Raw genomic sequence first — 13,258 nt, forward strand, 5'->3', positions numbered from 1 at the left:
GGCAGAGCCCCGGCTGGGTTTGGGCAGCTTGAGAAGACCTCCGGCGCTGCTGTCTTGGGAGTCGGAGCGGGGCAAGCGGCTCTGCCCTCGCCCCCGGGGCCCGTCCCCGGGCAGTGGGAGTCCTCTGGCCCTGGGTTGTTCCCTCCCCTCCTGCATGACTTCCAGGCTGGGTTTTACACGCTGCAGGGAGGATGCAATTTCCCATATCTCCGGTGTCCTGGGCACATTCCCTCTCTGGAAGGGACAAGCATTGTTCTGAGACATAAATGCACTTAATGCAATACATTAGCGGTTTTTCTTTAGCCCTGGACTTGAGCCCGTGATGAGCTCAGAGGCCTCACATTGGAAACTTCTCTAGAAGCACTCTGAGAAAACGTAGAGCAGGCGCTAATCCCCCACCAGCGAGCCCTTCTCAGGCCCCTGGGAGAACTGTCCTTGCCCTTCCTTCAGAAACGGCCCCACCACCACTCATCCCTTAGCGCTCGCCCCTATTTCTGGAAGAAAGACACACCCCCCCGCCAAGGGTTTTTGGCCAGCACAGCATCACAACGATGCTGGGCTCTTCCACTTCTTGACATCTTGTGATTTCTATCATTTTCTCTCTCTTCCCTACCTGATTCTTGCCACCATCTCTCGTCCTGGATGGGTCTCCAGGCAGGGGCTGTGGTGGGGGGGCTGCGCTGGGCTGCATGCGTCTGTCCCCCCCGGGGAGATGCTGCTCTGTATCCAGCCCAGGTAATTCCTCCCTCCTGCTGGATGCCATCCCTCCTTCCTTACACCCCGGCTCCTCGGCATCCAGGACCATCTCTCGGCCCCCCAAACTCCCCTGCTGATGGCTGCGGGCGGAGCGGGGAGCCCCGGGTGGGCCCCGTGTCACTGTGGGGCAGCGGGGCTGGGAGCTGCCCCCTCCCCTCTCCCGCTGTCCCAGCTCAGCACCCACGTTGGGAATGGGGAATCATCACCGCTCCTCCTGCACACAAAGAAGGGAGGTGGGAGCGTGCTGGGGAAGGGAAAGGGTTGGGAAAAGGCTGGGCGGGATGTGGGGCTGCTGGATTCGGGGTTCATGGCCATGCCTGGGTTAGCGCCCCGAGAGCCCCGCGGGCGTAACCCGGGGTTTGCAATGACCCGTCTCCCTCCTGGTCGTGGGGTGGAAAATAAAAGTTCCCATCCCCGCTGCCCCACAGGTGCTGCTGCCTCGCCGGCTGTGGCACCATCATGGGGCGCCGTGCCGGGGAAGGGGACACGGCGGCACGAGCTCTCCCCATCCCTCGGTCATCTCATGGTGCTGCCGCAGCGCTGGGTTTCAGCTGGCTCCCACGCCCCCCTCCTTCCCATGAACCGAGTTCTGTCCGTTCTCTGCCGCCGTCTCCCGACAGGGACGGTGCAGGGATGTGCAGTGCCTTGCGGTGACCCACACCGGGGGGGACGAGAGGGGAACCGAAGCCGGGGGCTGTGGCGGCACAGAGATGCTCTGGGAAGCTCTGCCCTTCTCTCATAAAAGTCCTTTATTAGAACAGCAAACATGACACCTCTTCAGTACAGCTACCATCGCGGTACAGGGGGACGACGTCTTACAATCACTGGGAGTCTAATAAGCACCATGAACATCCTAAAGAACGGGGGATAACGGCTGAGAGAGGAGCCCCGGGTGAGCCGGCCACGGGGGCTCGTCAGGAATTCACCAAAGAGCTGCTCGGCGTTGTCCCGCAACACGGCTCTCCTGCAGCTGAGAGAAACTCCTCGGTGTAAGTCAACAAGATAGCACCCATCCAATAAATTAGGTAAACTTAATACTAGAGCAACAAGGGAATGAATGGGACCGTCCTAGAGAGAGGGCACGCTGGAAGGGAATGGTCTATTTACACTTGTCTTTCTGCTGGACCGGTACTCCCGTAGCTCCCCCCCGACCCCGGATCGAAGAGCTGAAGCTCTCTGGCCAGGGTGGGCACGCTGGCACCCGCCCGGCAGCGACACCGCCGCCTCCCCCAGCCCCGCCAGCCGCGCCGGGGAGACGGCGAGGGACCGAAAAGCGAAGCGTGGGGACATGCGCATGCAGGCGCCCTCGGCACGGGAATGGGGGCTGGTACGGGCAACGGCGCCCACGACCTCCCGCTCCTCTCCTGCCTCTGGATTACCAGAAAGTCAGGGTAGGGAGTGGAGGCTGACGAGAACTGCTGCCGGCAGCAGGCGCAGGCAGGGCAGTGGGCACGTATTCCTGAGTGCGTGGCAGGGCTGTGGCCAGCTCTCCTTTCTCCCCATCCCCATCCCCATCCCCATCCCCATCCCCATCCCCATCCCCGGGCTCCCCGTCAGACCCTCACTGCAGAATGAATTCTCCGGTGAACAGAAGGACACTATCAGTTAGTTATTTAAGGCTAGGCTTTATACGGCAACTATAAAAAAATAAACGCTAATCTCCAAAGAGCCGGGCAAGGGCTCTCCGGCGTATGGCTGTGGCGCACGTGCCGGCGCCGGGCTGCGGGGAGCAGGAGGAGAGCACCGCGCGGGCGCTCGGCACCGGACCAAGGGTCTGCCGGCACCCGGAGCACCCGGGGACAGGGCAGCCCCCCCCCTCGCCCCACCGCTGCGCCCCACGGAAACGCCTCGGGGGGGACAAGGGACAGGGCTGGGCGTTTTGGTAAGGACGTGGAGACTGACTGGTAATCCAGGACCCACCTCTACACGTGACCGAGGGTGCTCTGCAAGAAAGGCCACGGGGGAAAGAAATATCCTGCAAAGTAATGGGGTTGGCGTGGGCGAAAGCTTTCCTGTGGCGGGGGTCCCTCCGGCCAGCCCCACGGGAGGGGAAAGCGCTCTGCCAAACGAGACGAAACTGGCCCCCCTGCCCCCAAAACCCCAACTCAAATCAATAAAACCAAACCTAAAAGTGGACACAGAGGAACATCTCAGGCTACCTAGGTACTTCATCAGCCAAAAAGAGCTAAACAGCGAAGCGCACACACACAGGACAGCGCGGGAGGGCGGAGATCAGAGGCGGCCAAAAGCCAGGTTCTTCCTTCCTGCTTTGCCTCCCCGTCTCCGATCGGCGGCCGAGCAGGGACCCGGCGGCCGGCCTCATCCCGCAGGAGGGAACGGGCTGGCTCCTCTTGTCCCAAGAAGAAGCAGCCGGCTCCGGGAGCATCCTCACGGCATGGCCGAGCGCGAAGCGTAGAATTCGGGGACCGGCAGGCCGGTGTGCAGCGTCACCTGCAACGAGAGATACAGGGCTCAGCTGCATCCCTCCGAGCCTGGCGGGACAGCCCACGGCGCAGCAGCAGGCACGTCGAGGCAGGATGCGGCCCGAGAGGTCGCAGGGAGCCCACCGCTCCTCCTGCCCCGCCGCGCAACCTCCCTGCTGCCGCGGGGACCTGGGGGGTGGGAGAAGCTGTCCCCAGGACCACGGCGGTGGCTCCATCTCGCTGTTTCACGCCTTGCTTATGCTGCTGGGGCCCCTGGGAAGTGGGACTGCTGGTACCAGTGGTACCAAGCCTCAAATATTCCCAGCTGGCTGCGGATGGATCCAACAGTCGGCTGCAGGAGAGGTGGGACACGGTAGCAGTTGGGTCTTTCTGCAGATGGGATGGACAAATGGGGGCTGAAGGACAGCGAAGCCGCTCAGTACAGGAGACCTCCGAGAAGCTCCCGAGCCGAGCACGGGCCGTGCAGCGGAGGAGACGCGGCCGATTGCCGGTGGGAGGAAGGACCTGCGCAGCGGGGAAGCTGAGCAGCAGCAGGGTGCTGGGGCAGGGCCATGCTACGGCGTGGGGGGATGCCCAAGTGCAAAATGGGAGCTAGGCACTCGGCCCGGCATCCCCTGGGGATGGGGAGCGATGCAGCAGAGACTGCAACGCGGGGACAAAGGGAAAGTGAAAGAAATACCAGAGACCTGATGCTCACTGCGTCTAGGAAAATCCTGGTCCATAGGAAAGGATACAGGCGGGCTCCGCTTGTACGGACCGACCGGGCAAGGGGCCAGGTCCTGCAAACACCCACGCACGCGCCGAGGAGCTGCGCGTGGGTAATTCAGTTCCCTCCACACATACTTTAATTTGGGAGGAAAGCACAATTCCTTCTTTTATTGGAACAGCAGCATTTTCCCCTTCAGATACAGACTTATAGAAAACTTTGTCTAAAATGCAATTATTTCCCTCCTAATTAGAGTAATTTTTAATTACTCATACACCTTTGAAGAAGGATAATGAATGGCTTGGGTTTATTAGCAGCCTTTTATCAACATCCCGTGGGACTGCTCTGTTGTCAGGGGATTTAAGCTCTGCCTTGCCCAGAGGACTGTCAAGAGAGCAGAGGGGCTCTAGAAACGCGCTCGTCTTTTAGGGCTGTGTAGAAGACTGTGGTAGGAATTAAACCCATCACAGAGCAGGACATTTTTACCACACCAAATGAATACAGTAACCTCTAAAACCAGCGCAGACAAGACAGGCTTCTTTCATGTTTCCTAATTAAACACCGGCACAGCCCCGGAACGTCGCACGTTTGCCAGCCCCTCTCCAAGCCGGGCAGACTCCCCCTCCTGCGAGGCCCTTGGGGTGGGACACTCCTGCAGGGATGCTCCCAGGGTTTGGGATGGTACTGACCAACCTCTGCCCCAGTGCTGCTGGAAAACTGTCACTGTCTTGGTGACAGCGCAGCACGCCCTGTTATCCCACTGGGCAACATAGCAGAGCACGTTCTAATCCATGGATCCCTAATTTACAGAGGCCACTTGGTGCCTCTGCCCTTGCACAGAGGTGATGCCTTTGACATCCACTGGAGAAGACCATGCCAAAGTGCTCGACACCCTGAGGTCATCCGTTACGTGCAACATGTCCAGGATGCGCCTGGGCACTTGTGCAGTGCTGGAGGTGCAAGCGGTGGTAGAGTGGATGTGCCAAAGCCAGGTTTGGTGAACACGGGGGACTGGGTGGAGAGGATAGCAGGGAGGAGATTCGTGAGAAGAAAAATGAAAGATGAAAATACCGGATAGGCCCAGGGAGCCACCACTTGGTGATGTTCAGGAGAGCTGAGAGCTTGGGAGAGAGGGAGAGAAGAGGGGTTTGAAATTCCCCAGAGGAAAATAGGCTTTAAAAGGTGCCCTTCTCCCTGGTAATGCTCCTATCGGAGTCCTGGGAGAGCTGTAAGAGCTGGTGAGGCTCTTCTGGGGTAGTATCATGAAATGGAGTTGTCAAATCCCATCAACCAGGGAGGGCTGGAGAACCCTGGTGCTTCATCAGCCCTGATGGAGAAACCTGGAGCAGGGACCCAGAGGCAGCAGCTGCGGTTGCAGGAAGACCTGTTCCGATTTTAGAGACTTGCAGGTGGTTTAGGGTGCAAGTTTACCTCTTTCCAAGCTGTTGCACAGGAGCCCTCCCCACTCCACGAAGTCCCCATGCTGCTGAGCATCAACAGATACTGCAGCAACAGCAGCATTAGAGGGAGTCTGCCAGCAAGCTCAGCAGCTATGCTGAGAGCATGGTCAAAGCATGTACCTGCACATTCCTGTTGAGGCTGACGGCGGGGAAGAAGAGGCCCTCCAGGTTCTCAAAGGCGACAGGCCCTTGCTGGTCCTCGTTGATGGAGAACGTCAAGGTCCTCCTGGTCAAATCCAGCAGCACTCCCACCGTGGCGCCTTTCGTTATCCCACCCTCGGTTCTGCAGGGGCGAGAAGATCAGAGCATCTCTGTGGCTTCGTGTTCCTTCTGGCTCAGGGTTCAGGCCATAGACCTCAACGGCTGATGATGCTGAACTTCACAGCTTGCCCAGGAGCCAGGCCATGACCTGCACCCATCCCAGCCATGCTCGCAAGTCCCTGGGCACCTCCTCCTCAAGCCTCCCGCAGAGGTGCTCCCCGCTTGCCATGATGTCCCTGAGGGCAAAGCTACCTACCAGAGCAGCCACAGCAACACAACCATGGGGGAAAGCAAGTGGTCCTGGGGTGCAAAGCTGCAGGGGCCACTTCAAAACCTGCTGACCCATCAGGGAACGGCCCTTGAGGCTGCAGGAAGGTGACACCAGGCTCTCCCCAAACTACCACAAGCTTCAAAACCCCCAGCCCCACCGTCCTGCAGGGAAAGCGAGCAATAGCTGTGGCACAGGGATAAGGCAAACACTATTTTCTCGTTGCATGAGTTGCAAGGCTTTGGGTGTTAACGGGAAGGGGATGCTACCCAGGAGCGGTGCCGTGCGCGCTCGGGGGAAGAGTCAGCACGGAAAGAGTCGCAGTAGGCAGGGCAGGAATATTGGAGCAAGGCAGAACCAGGGAGGCAGGGACTGTCCTCCGCTTGGGGCAAGGGCACGTCCTCTAATAGAGGCGATGAGGAGCGATGTCACCCTTCCCGTGGGCGCCTGTAGGTGCCACTGGAAAAGCCACAGGCTCTTACTTGGGCTGAGGTTGGGCTGCGGTCTCTGGGAGGAAGACCCTGTTCCAGACCACGTACCTGTTGGTGTGCGAATTGTTGTGCATGAACCAGCTCCGGTTATTGTCCACGTACATGGCCCAGGCCTTGTCGTCCTTGCCCAGCATGGCATCCTTCAGGACATCAATGCGTGCCACCCCAAAGGCCGGGTCAGGGTGGTTATCGTAACGATCGATTGACAGCTCCCAGTAATGGAGCCCTTTGGAAAAGCCCGTTTTCCCCAGCACAACCCTGTCATCATAGCTGTTGCAGGTGACAGTCAGGTTGTCATTAGAAAAGATGATGTCAGCATGGGCAGAGGCAGGATCGAAAGAAAACCAAGCAACTGGAATACACAAACAACAGCAGGTTAGTCTGGCGGGAGCACGGCCATCAGTGACCGAGCCACGTGGAGCGGACACTAAACAGCGCATGCTGCATGCAGGGCTGACACGTAGCACGACGGCATGGCGGGGGCTCGGGCTGCTGCCCACCCAGGTGGCAGCAAGAAGCAGGCAGGGAGCTGCACAGCGGAGGGGGCTGCTGGCTCACGGAGGGCACCTTCCAGCATGGAGGGATGCTTGGAGCTTGTGCAGCTGCAGCCTGCCAGCGTGGCTGAAGTTTTATGGCTGGGACTCAGAGGAGTTTTGCTTTTGCTGCTCCCCGGTGCCTGTCTGTCTCCATCCCCTCCCACTGTCTGTCTGTCTCAGCTCGTGAACCAGCCGGATCCTCACGATCTCCTAAAACTTGGTCCTAGAAGGAGACGTGCGATCCTGGCCAGGTCTCCAGGCTCTAGCTAACGTAACTTACTCTTACGACTAAGGGTTACTCATGCAAGCAACAGTTCGCAGGGTCAGGCCCAGCGTGGGAAGGGGACCGAGGATTAGCAGATAAACTCTGTGTGTGTATTTGAGGGCTGGCAGTCCTGGGAACCAAAAGCACATACAAAGATCTACGTTGACAGAGATGCTACGTCACACCGAGAAACCTCCCTGCAGAGCAACCGGCCACACGTAAGACAAGAGCTAGCTCATGGGAAGGCTGGAAAATGCCTGAAAAGCTCCACAACTCGGTACGGCTGCTGGTTTAAACGCACGGGACTCGGATACTGCAAATCTAACAGATATAGTGTCACGTCCTCGACAAGACAGAGGCACGGGGTTTCACAAGCCACCAGCCCGGTTCCCCAGGTGGTTTTCTCCAGCGGTCACCGAAACGTGAACTGACACATCCACAAAACACTCTCACGCCTGCAGGAGTAAATACGGCTTGAAAAATAAAACACTCCGGTGAGATTTATTCATTGATTTATTGGATCGTTTCACAAGACAGCTCACATGCACGCGGGTGCCCCAGTTTTGCAACGTGACGGAGGCGATTCCGTACCTGCCACCATTTTTTTAATGTCAACTGTGGTCATTCCCAAGGAAAGGCATGCAGGAGAGAAAACAGCACGTGAAGTTGGGTAAAGAAAGGAACGAGAAACAATTTCTGCTTGCCTGCTTCTCCAGCGAGCGCGCGGACCTTTCAGCGTTTTGCATAAAGGTGGGGAGAGAGGGAATGAGGACGGGCTCGGGCTGCCAGCGCGTGGAGGCTGGCCGGCGTGGTACGCCAGCGGCCCGAGGAGGGAATCCCGCTGGGCTGGGCACGGGGCTCCTTCTCCTGAGGGAATGAACGGGCCTGACCTTGCCGAGCCCCGGGGGGAGGCAGGCTGCATGGGACAGGCACCCAGCTACAACGAGCGCTTGCTCCAATTAGCTGCAGAAGGGCTAATCACCTCCTTGGCATTTGGCCCATATTCAAGCACACTTAATGAACTGGAATACGTATTGCTTTGAGCAGGAGGATCAGTTCTTAATTACAGGGCCACTTCCAGAGCACCAACTTCAGGCTTCTCCTTAAAACCATATGGGGGAAAACTTAAAATGCCTTTACATCACATGGCAGTGACCGTTCCTCCTCCAAATTTGCCTACTGCCATGACATCCGAGAGCACCCTGCAAGCAGGGTATGCGCAAGAAATGCTGCTCACTCGCCAAAGAAAAGTTAAAGATTAAAAAAAAAAAAAAAAAGAAAAAAGGATGAGCAACATAGAGTAGGTGCCAGTTAATTGTAATAAATATACTTGCCTAATTGAGAGTACGGCGTTCCTTGTGTCTCAAAATTGCATCCTATAAAGAGATACTACATTTCACACATCACAGCTAAGAAACAACAACCGCCTGAAAAACACTCATGTAACCTTTAACTAAGCATCCAGCCAGCCACGGGAGGCCTGATTCATTAAAAGCCAGAGAGCATGGAGAGGGGTCGCAAATACAACCCGTGAGTTTGAGTGCGGACTGCTGGCTGTTTTGGTGAGTCTCACCTCTGGGAAGCGTGGAGTATCTGCGCTTTCATTGCCAGATCCCATCACAGCCTTCAAGAGCATCAAGTCTGATTGCTACCTGCTCGGGATGCCAAATCATCGGACTTTCCTCCAGAAAAGGGGCAGGAAACGTTAGCCTTGGCAGCATATCTTAGCCGTTTGGTAAGTATTCTCTAGATCGACCCTCAGTTGAATCATTTAAAAAAGTAACCCACTCCTCGGAGGACAGGGACTGATGAAAGAAGAGCAGCTACTGGTGTGTCCAGTGAACAGGGACCACCGAGCTCTCCCGGCTGCTTCCCCTGCCGTGTGTGCGGTCTGGGCAGGAGCGGAGCAGGAGAGGGGGTCCCTGGGGGCAGATGCCTGACCTCAGACCCCCGCTAGCACCCAAAGGGCATCAGGCTGTAGCTCCGACTGCAGCTGCACAGGCAGGATGTGTTGGGATGCCCTTCATCCTCCCGGGACCGGGCTGTGCCTGACCGCTGGCTGCAAACACCTCCTGGGAGCCGGACCGCAGCCGGGGACTGATCCGGGAGCTTGTCCTGACCCAGGAGCTCGTCCTCGCCAGGAGGAGAGGGCAACATAAAGCCCCATGTTGGCACTGCACGGGAGGGCATTTGTGACGGGTGCTGGATTTTAAGGAAAACCCTGTCTTGCTCTGTGACTGGTTTTCACCTCTCCTCTGGCGAGGAAGCAGGCTTTTCACCCTGCGTGTTGGTGGGAAAGCATCTGGCCGCAGTTGCGCTCCATGGCGAGTGCCAAGCAGCACCTCCCGAGGCTGTTTTAATGAATCGCGCCCCGTGCCCCTATTCAAAGAGTGGTTTTCAAGGTCTCTGTGCATCACTGCGATACAAGTTCACTTCAGCAGGGACACATGGGCACATTCCGGACCCCGTTTTGCCCTGCCCCCCCACCCCAGACCGCGGCTGCAGAGGTCCGTACCGCACACACAAGTATTGCTCATGGCCATCGCAGTGGATCTCGGTACACTGGGCACAAAGTAAGAAACGTCCATAACAAAACAGAGTTCAAGCCATTAACGCACAGCAGTACGATGAGAAAAAAAACATAAAAAGCACAAAGAAAAGAAAGTTGCAAGGCCCCCGGTTATTCTGGCAAGGGTCATGCTGCAGCATTCCTCATTCCAGGTTATGGGATGGAAATCAAAGGATCACAGGCCCCCATTCTTCCTGGGCTTACACCAGAGAAAGCAGTGAATTACTCCATTGGAGCCCATGGAGTGGTGTAAATCCAGAGTGGTGGAAGAATCAGGGCCCAGGATCTTTAGCAACGGAAGATGTGCAAAGACGGGTTAGAAAACAGCTCTGAGAGATGCCCTGTGCCTGCAGCTCCTTCGCTGGCTGCCCGATACCGTCACTCATTCTGCCTGTACTGCCTACGTCCCACCACAGCCCGCGAGGACCGGGCGCAAGGAGGCAAGCAAAGTGCCTGTGGGTGCTGCCAGACGAGCAAGGTATTACAGGAGTGGTTTCCTCTGCTCTGCAGAAAACAAGACTTTGATACGATCACGTCTGGTTTTGCAAAAGCCGAGCCCAGTGCTCAAAGCTGAGCGGACGAGAGCCCACATCTTCAGGGTCTTAAGAAGCCAAACTGCAAGGGGTCTGGCCTTAGCTAGACCTTACTTGCACCTAGACTTGCTTCTTAAGAGGGGTCTAGATTTGATCGAGCAAACTAATTTCACAGAACAAATCTCACAGCAGAGGCTGCGTTTTCTGGCTGTATAGGGAAGGCAAACCATCGAGATGTCCCCACGGGTTTCTCCCAGGGAGGGTCTGTTCTTCTACTGTCCCTAGACACAAGATCAATACAAACTAGAGATAAGGGATCTGCTCTGCCAGCTGGCTGTGTGAAATGGTTCAGCCAAGAACAGCACCCACGTAAGGAGTTACTGTGCTGCTCCGTCACCCCACGCCTAAAACTGCCCATGCTGGTACGTACAGATGAACACACCACGAGAACTACGCCACTGAACGTCCCTCTGCGGCAGGAGCAGGCCACTGACAAACAGAAAGAGTTCCCCCTGCCATCCGCATGTCATGGGAAAAACAAACACAACGGAACAAAACGAACAAATACTTTGGAGATGCCCAGAAGCACAGACCAAGAGGAAATGCCAGAGGCACTCAGCTCACCGGCTGAATTCAGGGACTGTAAAGAAGAATGCAAGCTCAGCTGGTGGGCCGAAGATCTTAGCTCAAAGTAGGATCTCCCCGGAAAGCTGGGTTGTAGATTAAGGGTGGAGGAGAAAGGACTCATTCTACGAAGCTGCGATCTTTCCAAAGGCACTGGAAAAGGGAGGGTCTGTTCTTCTGACTGCGTGTCTAAACGTAAGATCAATGCAAACTAGAGATCAGAAATCGGGTCTGCTGGACGCCCGAGACCAGACCTCGGACCAGAACACAGACGCTTCGGCACGCACAGACCCTGCTTTGCTGCAGCGAGCGTGCGTACGATGCGTGGAGCAGAAATGTCTGGTGCTGCGCAACCCAGCGAGACCTTTCAGGAAAGCCTTGCCTCTGACAGTATCGGCAATAAAGACATTTTCATCTTCCAAAATGTTCCCAAGTCATCATGACAAACTCAATACGCTTTTCTTTAAAGTGAGTCCTGCACCTCTTCACAGTAACGCACCTAAAAAAATTCACAAGTTACCATGCACCCTTCCCATCGTTCTTCAATAAATCTCATACCCTTTTGTGCACAGTAATTATTGGCATAAAAGCTAGTCGTTTGGTAACGCTGAAAGGCATTTTGCAGGGCTGCACTAAGCTACATAACCCTAAGTACCACCAAGCACCCACCTTACTCAAAGGTTGTTCGGGATGTTGTGTTCTTGGTATCCCTTTGTACCTGTCAAAACACATCTGAGCCTTACAGTAAGAATTTAACTCACGTGATTCACAGCAAAATGTCAGAGTAGAGGGAACCTCTTGGGTCTTTGGTTTCCATTCCATTTTCCCGCTACCACAAACGGTCACCTCCTGCAATTTCTTCCCTAACCTTGTCAAGGGATATGTTAGCGTGAAAATGTAGGATCCACCATCCTCCACACACTCAAATCAGATAAACTCCTGAACCCTGTATCCTCAGCCTTTCTGTCTCAGCTGTAAATACGGATTGAGCTGGAAATTATGTTAAAACAGATAAAAGGAAGCGTTTCTTTGCACAGTGGATTGTAATTTCTGCAACTTGCTGCTGCGTGAGGCTGTGGAAGCAAAGAGCGTCAGTAGGTTCAGACACGGGTTAAATAAATTATTGCACAACAGGTCAATAAACAGAGCTCAAGGTTAGGGAGGGACGTGCCCTCCAACATCTACCAAGAGTGAGAGGAACTACTGCCAAGAGCAGCCAGGCTCACGGCTCTCCCTAACTAGCATCTTATGTTCCTATAGCTCCTTGCAGCGTATCACCCCTTGTGCTGTTCACCCTTTTCCAAAAGCTGCCAGTTAAAAAGCCCTGGTTGCTGCTGAGGGTCACTCCATGGCTGGTGAGGAACTTAAAGCTGGGCCCCGGATGAGGAACTGGGCTTGGAAGAAGAGGAAAGCTTCTGGTGCTTGACTAGGCTGGGAAAGGGCTCTCTTGGGTGGTGCCCAAGGCCCTTTGCCACATCCCCAGCTCAGGCGGGTGGCAGAGGTAGTCGGGAGCGGCTGCTCACGGTGTTGGCAGAGTCGGCCAAGTTTGGGAACCCGGGAGAGGGGACAGCAGGGTGTGACAAGCCAGGTGTTCCTCCCTGATCCTCTGCTCCTAGGCTTGTGTCTCACCAAACAGACAAGAAGTCCAAACCAGGCTTGCCTTGAAACTCTGCAGCCATGCCTAAAACTGGAGGCTCAGAGCAGCCGAGAGAAGGGGGAGCGGAGACACGGCTCTTCCCCCGCGCTGGCTCCCCGTGCGCGGCTGCGGGCAGCGCAGGTGGCACGTGCAGGAGAGCGTGGCTGAAGGCATGAAGCAGCCCAATGGAAGGGCTGAGGTGTGGGCAGTCAAAGAGACCTGGGGAACGGTGAGAACGGAGCAGCAGGTTTTGGCAGGAGGGAGGTCGAACCTCTGCACCAGCCGGGAGAGCAGATGTGGGCCTGGGGAGCAGGCAGGGACAGTCCCCTCCAGCATTGCCGAGTTCCTCTTCTCCACCTGCAACTGAGGCGAGTTGGTCCTTCATCCCGTCATCCAGCTTGCTGGACAGCCCATGGAAAGAAAGAACACTGGGGGGACTCAGAAGCCATCTCAGAAATCCTCACAGAGAAAAGCAGGCCAGCAGCCAGCCCACCTGCAGACTCTAATCCCACTGCAACTGGGAGGTCTCCTCCTCTGTTCCTTGCCACCGTGCGTTAGGTGCCTGTTCCTGGGAGTAGCCATTTGCATCCCACCATGACCAGCAGACCAGAGCCAGGGGCTTCTGCAAGGCCTCTTCAGAGACAGCTCTCGCCGCAGCCGTGAATACAGCAAGGAACCACAGGCTGTGGGTAGGGTGAAAAGGGGAAAG

General features: G+C 56.2%; 1 protein-coding gene across 2 annotated transcripts in view; it reads right to left on the reverse strand.

Moving 5' to 3' along the window:
• Positions 1-1,487: 1,487 nt before the first annotated feature.
• Positions 1,488-13,258, reverse strand: part of TRIM9 (tripartite motif containing 9) — a 70,750-nt gene continuing 58,979 nt past the window's right edge. The window contains exons 8-13 of one of the 2 annotated variants that reach the window (XM_075152454.1): positions 10,914-11,102; positions 8,522-8,563; positions 7,779-7,802; positions 6,435-6,738; positions 5,487-5,649; positions 1,488-3,207 (exon numbers count right to left, since the gene is read on the reverse strand). In XM_075152454.1, the coding sequence (XP_075008555.1) occupies positions 3,145-3,207; positions 5,487-5,649; positions 6,435-6,738; positions 7,779-7,802; positions 8,522-8,563; positions 10,914-11,102 (785 nt within the window). In that variant the 3' untranslated portion in view covers positions 1,488-3,144. The remainder of the gene's footprint in view (positions 3,208-5,486; positions 5,650-6,434; positions 6,739-7,778; positions 7,803-8,521; positions 8,564-10,913; positions 11,103-13,258) is intronic. The other variant, XM_075152455.1, reaches the window with a different exon arrangement.

Source organism: Calonectris borealis, chromosome 5 (genome assembly GCF_964195595.1).
Source record: "Calonectris borealis chromosome 5, bCalBor7.hap1.2, whole genome shotgun sequence".
NCBI classification, from domain to species: Eukaryota; Metazoa; Chordata; class Aves; order Procellariiformes; family Procellariidae; genus Calonectris; species Calonectris borealis.